At 44.9% G+C, this 8,755-nt stretch overlaps 1 protein-coding gene across 1 annotated transcript in view; it reads right to left on the reverse strand.

Moving 5' to 3' along the window:
- The window catches only part of RTN4IP1 (reticulon 4 interacting protein 1), a 55,349-nt gene that overhangs the window by 3,756 nt on the left and 42,838 nt on the right, over positions 1-8,755 (reverse strand). Inside the window, exon 8 of the mRNA XM_003781572.2 lies at positions 6,915-7,007. Within this exon, the coding sequence (XP_003781620.1) occupies positions 6,915-7,007 (93 nt within the window). The remainder of the gene's footprint in view (positions 1-6,914; positions 7,008-8,755) is intronic.

Here is an 8,755-nt window from a genome sequence, read left to right on the forward strand (position 1 = left end):
CTCGTTCCCTGCCAGGCACAGAGACTGCGGATCTCAGCCGGTGGTGTGTGAGGAGATGCTAGACCAGACAGAGGAGCTCCTAGATAAACACAGACCACACACTGTGTGTGGGGGCAAGGACCCCTGTTCCAGCAGCACCTCTTGGACAGGTTTGTGCCTGAGCTCTGAGACAGGTCCACTGTTTCCAGGGTCAGGGTAAAGGGGAAGAAGGGGACTTAAATAAGTCCCTTTAGAGAAGAGGTAAATTTTGCTCAGATTTGCTGTTTCTTAGAAAATTCCTGCCTCCAGATGGAAAACTGAGAGCTAGAAGAGAGGTGATGAGCTGTGAAGGGAATGGTGGGTAGAGCCACTCTCCAAGATAGAAAAATGTGCCCATTCCAGAAAGCACCCTAGTGGGGTGCTCATCCCTAGGTCCCCTAAAACAAGATATTCCTCCCTGCCAGAGGTGAGAGGAGAGACTCAGTACACATTTCCTCACAGAAACAATTCCAGTAGCATCAGAAAAACTCTGGAAGCCTCAAGGAGGTGAGATCCATGAGACACTTGCCATATCAGGAAAGGCATCCCTCCCAGTGGCTTTAGGGATTCAATCTCAAATCATCATATGTTCAATGGAGCAAAATCCGCTCATAATAACAAACTTAAAGTTTAGAATGTAATTCATTGCTAATGCAGGGGCCTGGGAAATCACCTACCTCAGAATTCACTACATTTTCCCCTAAAGCTGCAGTGCCTTTAGGGACATGTGGTTATTTAAATTTAAGTTAATCAGGGCAGCACCTGTGGCTCAGTGAGTAGGGTGTGGGCCTCATGTACAGCAGGTGGCGGGTTCAAACCGGGCCCCAGCCAAACTGCAACAAAAAATCACCGGGCATTGTGGCAGGCGCCTGTAGTCCCACCTACTCGGGAGGCTGAGGCAAGAGAATGACCTAAGCCCAAGAGTTGGAGGTTACTGTGAGCTGTGATGCCTAATTCCCCAAGCCCTTGAATATGCCATGGCACTCTACCAAGGGCAACAAAGTGAGACTCTGTCTCAATAAATAAATGAATAAGTTTAAGTTAATCAAACGTAAATACAAGGATAAATATAGCCTCTCCAGTTGCACTAGCCACATTTCAAGTGCTCAGTAGTACCTGGGCTAGGGGCCACCACACTGAGCAGCGCAGAGGGAGAACATTTCCATCACTGCAGAAAGTTCTAGAGGACAGTGCTGCTCGGAAGGCACACAGAGTGGCTAATGTATTTCTCCACACCTACTGGGTGAAGTGCGTGCGGAGGCCTTAGTAAATGTACTGAATTGAACTCAAATAAGTTACCTAGAAGCTATTCTGATGGTGGCTAAAACAAACAAACAACAAACTGACATCCATATCGCCGCTCAACTAAGAAGTGTGGCTGGTCACCTAGGATTTTGAATAGACCAGTGGACCTTCAGGACATGACATCAAAGAGTTTTAGTAATTATATGAAGACTATATATAAGCAAATATGTGTAAACATACTCAAAAAAGATTAAAGAGTACAAGGAAAACTCTTCCTCCAACACTGATGGAGCCATCTAAATGCCCTCCTCAGAGACAACCAGCATTTCAAGTCCTTTCTTATCCTTTTCAAATTATTTTATGCATTGGTGTAAGCAGAATTAATGGCCCCTAAAGATATTCACATCCTAACTCCCCAAGCCCCTGAATATGTTACCTTACATGGCAAAAGGACTTTGCAGATGCAAGGAAGTTAAGGATCTAGAGACTGGGAGATCATCCTGGGTAATCCAAATGGGCCCAATATAATTGCAGGGTCCTTGTAAGAGGGAGGCAGGAGGCTGCAGCTAGAGAAGGTGGGATGACAGAAGAGGGCAGCGAGATGCAGGGCCATGGGCCAAGGAATGCAGGCAGCCCAGAGGCTGGAGCAACCATCTGCCCCCAGAAGGAATGCAGCCCTGGCAACACATTTTGCACTTCTGACCTTTGGGAAATGTTTATTGTGCTTAGGAAGAAATGCCAAGAAACTGTCGGTAGGCACAAGGCACAATTTCAGTAGCAGCCCATTATACTCAATGTGCTAATTATAAATCATTTTTTTTAAGACTGCCCAAGACGACGGTTTTCAAACTGGTATCTGAGCCCAGGGTTCCTTAGCTGTCTGGGGCAGCAGCAGGGAAAGAGAGAACCTTCGCAGGGGACTCTGCTCCCCTCATAACTTCCCAGCAGAACAGCTCCTCCTCCGCTTGTTCCATCAGCTGAGGCTTGGCGGGAGTGGGTTCCCCAGTTCAGAACACTGAACTACTAGTGTAAGGTAAGGATCGGCAAGCGCTTTCTGGGAAGGGCTGATGGTGAAGATCTTAGGCTTTACAGGCTTCACACTGTCCAAGTTCTTCTTCTCCCCTCACCCCCAAACAAATCTTTAAAGATATAAAAACTATTCTTAGCTTAAGGCAGTGGTCCTCAACCTGTGGGTGGTGACCCACAGGAACTGTATTAAAGGGCTGTGGCATTAGGAAGGTTGAGAACCACCAGCTTAGGGGATGTAAAACATCGAGCCTCAGACTGGATTTGGCCCAACTGGCTGTATTTTGCCAACCACTGGTCTAAGATAGAATGAAAATACTATGTAATTCTTAAAGTTCAGACTTTAATTGTGCTTAGTTAGGTTGAATACGAAGTCCTACTATGTGCGACAAGCCTCCATGGTGATGCCGTGTGAAAACAATCTCTTAAGTCTGGATCTCTAAATGGATTGTGAGGTCCTCACACAGCCGTAAACTTTCTGCTCCTCATCACATCTGAGCCTGACATTGATGGGCACAGTAAAAGCAGGAAACCTTAATTCCAAAATTTCTACTGAGTGCTGCACTGTGAGAAAGTGACGGCAGGGCTGGCATTCATAATGAAGGCGGAAGTCTGGCGCTCTTCCTGCACTGACAGAGCGCTCATTACTGTGGATGTTCAACTCTGTGGCGTCTGTTCCTACTGGGCCATGCAGAGCTAACAAACACAAGGTAGGCTCTGTCAGACTCCACCAATACTACTCATTAATCCAGTACGTATGTACATACATGCATGTGTACGTGTGTGTTGACTCGTTGGTTGACTGAGAGAGGGCAATGTTGTCCAGGCAGGCTTTGAACTCCTGGGCTCAAATCCTCTAGCCTCAGCTTCTCTAGTAGCTGGGAGACACCGACCACAACACCCAGGCAGCCCAGCTCAGATTCCATTTGTATTAGGACACTTTAAGTCACAAGAGACCTGATCTTCTTCACATTCCTAGAACCAAGTCTCTAATGAAGTAAGACAGTGGGTAACAGAGAAGGGGCCCAGGAGGTCGGATACTAGGGAGGTTCCTGACACTAAATGCATAAACTAGATTTTTAAAAGCTGGCTACTTTAATACCTCCAACCTACCAAAATTATAAATGCATAAACTTTTCTTTCTTTTTTTTCTGAGATAGGTTCTTATTCTCTTGCCCAGGCTGAAGAGCAGTAATATCACAGCTCACAGCAACCTCTAAGATCAGGGCTCAAGCCATCTTTCTGCCTCAGACTCCCAAGTAGCTGGGACTATAGGTGCATGTCATCACACCCCGCTAATTTTTAACTTTTTTGTAGAGATGGGGTCTTGCTATGTTGCTCAGGCTGCGTCTTAGCCTCCCACTTCAGCCACCCAAAGAGCTAGGATTATAAGCACAAGCCACCACACATGGCCTGCATATCTTTTTTGACTCAGCCATTCTATTTCCGCAAACAGAAATGGATAAATTCACAATTAGGTACTGAACACAAATACTGCCTAATCCATTGAAACATTATCTGAAAAAGATTAAAATTAAACAAATGATGGTATATTCATATAATGGAATACTACGTAGCTGTTTGCTAAAAAAAAAGATTTTTTTATATTCTGATATGAAACAAAGTTCAGAATATGACGTTTAAAAAAAAGCAAGTTGCAGGTGGCACCTGTGCCTCAAAGGAGTAGGGTACTGGCCCCATATACTGAAGGTGGTGGGTTCAAACCTGGCCCCGGCCAAAAAATGAAAAAAAAAAAAAAAGCAAGTTGCAGAACAGTATATTACTCATTTGTGTTAGGAAGGAGGGAAGAAAGGAAGGGAGAGAAGAAGGAAGAAAGGAAAAGGAAAGAAAACTTCTTTTTCCTGTTTTGATAGAACATCTTTGAAATACCCAAGAAACTGGTAACATTGGTTGTATCTGACAAGCAGAATCCCAGTGACTGAGCAACAGTGGTCAAAGGAAGAAAATTTTTTGTTTCTGAGACAGTCTTACTTTGTCACCCTGGATAGTGTGCCAAGGTGTTGTGGCTCACAGCAACCTCAAACTCTTGGGCTCAAGCGATCCTCCTGCCTCAGCTTTCTGAGTAGCTAAGATTATGGGCGCCTGCCACAACACCTGGCTATTTTTAAAGACAGGGTCTGCCTCTTGCTCAGGCTGGTCTCAAACTCATGAACTCAGGCAACCCATCCCCTGGGCCTTCCAGAGTACCAAAATTACAATGAACCGTTGCGCCTGTCCTCTAGATTTTTTTAAATTTTTCAGAATATGAGGGTACAGATGATTGGGTTACAGTGTTTGTGTTTGTTAAGTCGGTCCCGATTGTGGCTGTGCCCCTTACCCAGGAGGTGTGCCGCATACCCTTACACTGTGCCCATTAGGTGGGAGCACATCAGTCCCCCTCTCACCTCCCCTCTTCTCCTCCTCTTTCCTACCCCCTCCCCCAACTTGAATTAAATTGAGTTTTTCTCTTGTGTGATTGTATATTAGTTTGTCTACTGACTTCACATTAGTACTGAATACATTAAATACTTACTTTTCCATTCTTGTGATACTTTACAAAAGAGAATGTTCTTCAGCTCCATCCAGGTTAGTATAAAAGATGTAAAGTTTCCATCTTTTTATGACTGAACAGTATTCCATAGTAAACATATACCACAGTTTGGTTGATGAAAAAAGAATTTTTTGAAATGACTTTTCCTATCTTTAGGATTTTTTTTTTTTTTTTAAAGACAGAGCCTCAAACTGTTGCCCTGGGTAGAGTGCCATGGCATCACAGCTCACAGCAGCCTCCAACTCCTGGGCTTAGGAGATTCTCCTGCCTCCCTTCCAAGTAGCTGGGACTACAGGCACCTGCCACAACGCCCGGCTATTTTTATGGTTTTAGCCGTCATTGTTGTTTGGTGGGCCCAGGATTTGAACCCACCAGCTCAGGTGTATGTGGCTGGTGCCTCAGCCGCTTGAGCCACAGGTGCTCAGCCTATCTTTAGGATTTTTAACCTTGTTAAAACTTAAAAAGTATTTTAAAAGACTTGGCTCTGTTGTTTCACAGCTTTACACTGTCTAAAAACAACGATAGCTCTTCTATCAGTTACCTGCTAATTAGACTGATAAAGCTCTCAGCCAAAGTTTGGAAGAATTTAGATGCCCTCATCCAACTGAACAAGTCTCTACTAACCACACAACATGTTAAGTAGATCTGTTGTGTTGTTCTTCCCGATTTCTTAGCAGAGACAGGCAATGACCTCTCACATCCACAAGGAACCAGGGATGTGACAAGACAGCTGACCTCACTGTGGCCTCCCAGTGTCACCTATTAACTCGCAGAGTCCCAGCATCTGTCACAGTAAAAACTGGATCCCAAGCCCAAATAGGCTGGTGGGAGACAGGAGAATCAAAGGCACATTTGAGAATGAAAAGGAACATTCCCTCACTCGCTCTTCTGTAGGACACTTCAAGAATATCTTTTTTAGTATCATGTCCTCTTTAGGCCATTATACCAGTTACCTGCCAAATTTAAAGGTAGATATATACAAATCACCTTTCATCTCTGTTGGGTAAATAGTAACTTCCAAATAGAGAGAGAGTTACAGTATTTTGAAAACACAAGAACAATGGTAGCTGGCTTGGAGCATAAGAGGGCTCCAGCCATGTGAAGCACTTACTTATCTGATGATGGTTCATTCCCTTCTGAGAAATAAGCATCCTGGTGGGATATATAGTTCAGGGGTCCTCAAACTTTTTAAACAGGGGTCCAGTTCACTGTCCCTCAGACCGTTGGAGGGCTGGACTGTGGGCCCCGGGATAAGTCGGCTGCTAAGCAGGACAGGCAGCAGCAGCAAAAACACCTGGCGGGCCAGATAAATGTCCTAGGCAGGCTGCATGTGGCCTGCAGGCCGTAGTTTGAGGACGCCTGAATAGTTCCTTGGCTGGAACAGAATAAAGATCCTAAATGCACAAAAAGTAGCCAGTAGTTCCTAAAAACAACCTTTCCAAAACTGAATGTCCATCAATCCTCACCTATGCCCTGATCACTGACCTTCTCAGACACACATTTGGCCTCAATTTTATGACACTAGCCTGGGATCAGGAGACTGGGAATCTGATTCTCACCCAGTGATGCTGGGATTTAGATTCTGCAGTGTTTGTGCCCCTGACTCATCTAGAAACCTGCTTACCTCCAGAGCAGGCTCATACTCAGACTAAAGAAGCTCTAGGGTGGTTCTCTTGTAAACTCACAAATGTGTTCCTACCTTTGTGCACAGATCACCACCATGGAGCCGTCTTTTCAGAACCATTACCCAAATATCACCAGCGCAGTGTAGATCCCAGCTTTGCCACCGTCTAACCAAGTATCTCTGGGAAAATCCCATAACCTCCCTGGGCCTGCCTCTTCATCTACACCTGTGTTAAACCCAGGGGGCTGGATTAGATGCAGTAAGCTCCTTTGCAGACGAAGCAGCCTATGTCTATAATTCCCGTGGAGACAGAACCAACACTGCAGCACTTCATGGATGACAGCATACATATCGGCCAAGCCTACCTCTGGAGAGTTCCCACTGGCTAGGTTTGGTGGACAGGTCTATGGGAGGTGGTCTAGCAACACAGAGGTGTCCAGATGCACATACCTTTCCTGCATCCACCAGTTCTGCAATTTCATCTAGACATGGGCCACTGGCCATGAAAAAGGCCCAGCGATAATGGACTCCTCTCCAGAAATGCTAAAAAGAAGAAAACAAAACGTCAAATATGAAAAAGGATAACATGTGGCTAAATACAGATTTAGGGATGACTAAGGGGGACAAACTGATTTCCCATCATGCTGACACAGTGAGTTGTGTGCCCAGCATCTCAGCACGATGACAGAGAGTAGATGCTCCATAAACAATTAGGTACATAAATAAATGAGCAAACACGTATCCACGTCAACTCGGGCTGCTTCTCCAAGCTGCAACTGAGCACAGGTAGGCAGAAGAAATCTTCCCTTAAGGTGACAGTCTGAAGAGTCATATACACTGGATTCCCTCTCTAGGGAACCAGGGCTGAGACCTCCAGGCTCTCCCAATTAAGGCTGAATAAAACCCAGAGACAGCACAACAGAGATTTTTACCAAACTAAAAAATATTTCGGGAGCAATGGGCATTGAAATTTGATCTTAGACAAGAAATTCAGTCACAAAAATTTTCTGGCTCTGACAGGAATAGGCAACTCTAAAGGCAAAACAAGGCATCCAGATCCTGCATCGTGGCTGCACCTCTCCCCACAGTTAGAGCCGACACCAAGCCATGCAGTCTGTTAAGGGACAAAGCTTTTCCAAAGGAAAGATGAGCAAAAATCATAACACCGAGCAGGTTCTTGACCACTCTACAGCCATACCACTTGTATTGTTATTCTTTTTTTTTTTTAAGAGACAGAGTCTCACTTTGTCATCCTCAGTAGAGTGCTATGGCACAACAGCTCACAGCAACTTCCAACTCCTGGGCTTAGGCGATTCTCTCGCCTTAGCCTCTCGAGTAGCTGGGACCACAGGCACCCGCCGCAACGCCTAGCTATTTTTTGGTTGCAACCATTGTTGTTGTTTTGGTGGGCTCAAGCTGGATTCGAACCCACCACCTTAGGTGTATATGGCTGGCGCCTTAGCCACTTGAGCCACAGGCATCAAGCCAGAACATATTCTTCTCCTAAAGTATCTCAAGAATGGAAAAAAAGTATCCAATGTACTCAATACTATTATGAAACCAATACATAATCACTTATACATTCATATAAATAATAAAACACAAATATAGTTCAGAAAGAAGGAGTGGAGAGAAAGGGAGAGGAGGAGAAGGCAAGTGGAGGAAGGAGGGAGAGCATTTGGTAGGATCTTGCCTAAAGTGCACAAGGTACGTTTCAGAACAACTAAGAGTACGTTGTAATTGTCTTACCACAAAAAGTAAGTGAGGTGATGGTTATGTTAATTAGTTTGATTTAAGCATTCCACACTGAATATCAAGTCATCACACTGTACCCATAATGCATAAAGTTATGATTTAATAAAAAGTTGAAAAAAAGTACCTGATACATAAAAAGTATTCGATAAATATTTGCAGTGCTAAAAGTAAAGCTTATAGAAGATCTAGTATGATACCAAATCAGAGTTTAAGAACACAGAAAGAAAACAGTAACTAAGCTGTTGCCTAGGCAAACATTATCATCTAACCCAGAAAAATTGTGAGTTAAAGGCATTATCACTAATCACAGGACAACAGATATGAACAGTCCAGCCTGCTCTAGAACAGGTGTGTGAGACATGGACCCTTCAGCCTTGGGTAGCAGAGCACAGCCTTGGGTAGCAGGGCATAGCCTGGGGTAGCACGTCTCAGCCTCAGGAGGCATGTCTCAGCCTTGGGTAGCAAAGCACAGCCTCAGGTAGCAGGGCACAGCCTCGGGTAGCAGGGCACAGCCTCGGGTAGCAGGGCACAGCCTC

This window comes from Otolemur garnettii, unplaced genomic scaffold, assembly GCF_000181295.1.
Source record: "Otolemur garnettii isolate 467f Iridium unplaced genomic scaffold, OtoGar3 scaffold00002, whole genome shotgun sequence".
Classification (NCBI taxonomy): Eukaryota; Metazoa; Chordata; class Mammalia; order Primates; family Galagidae; genus Otolemur; species Otolemur garnettii.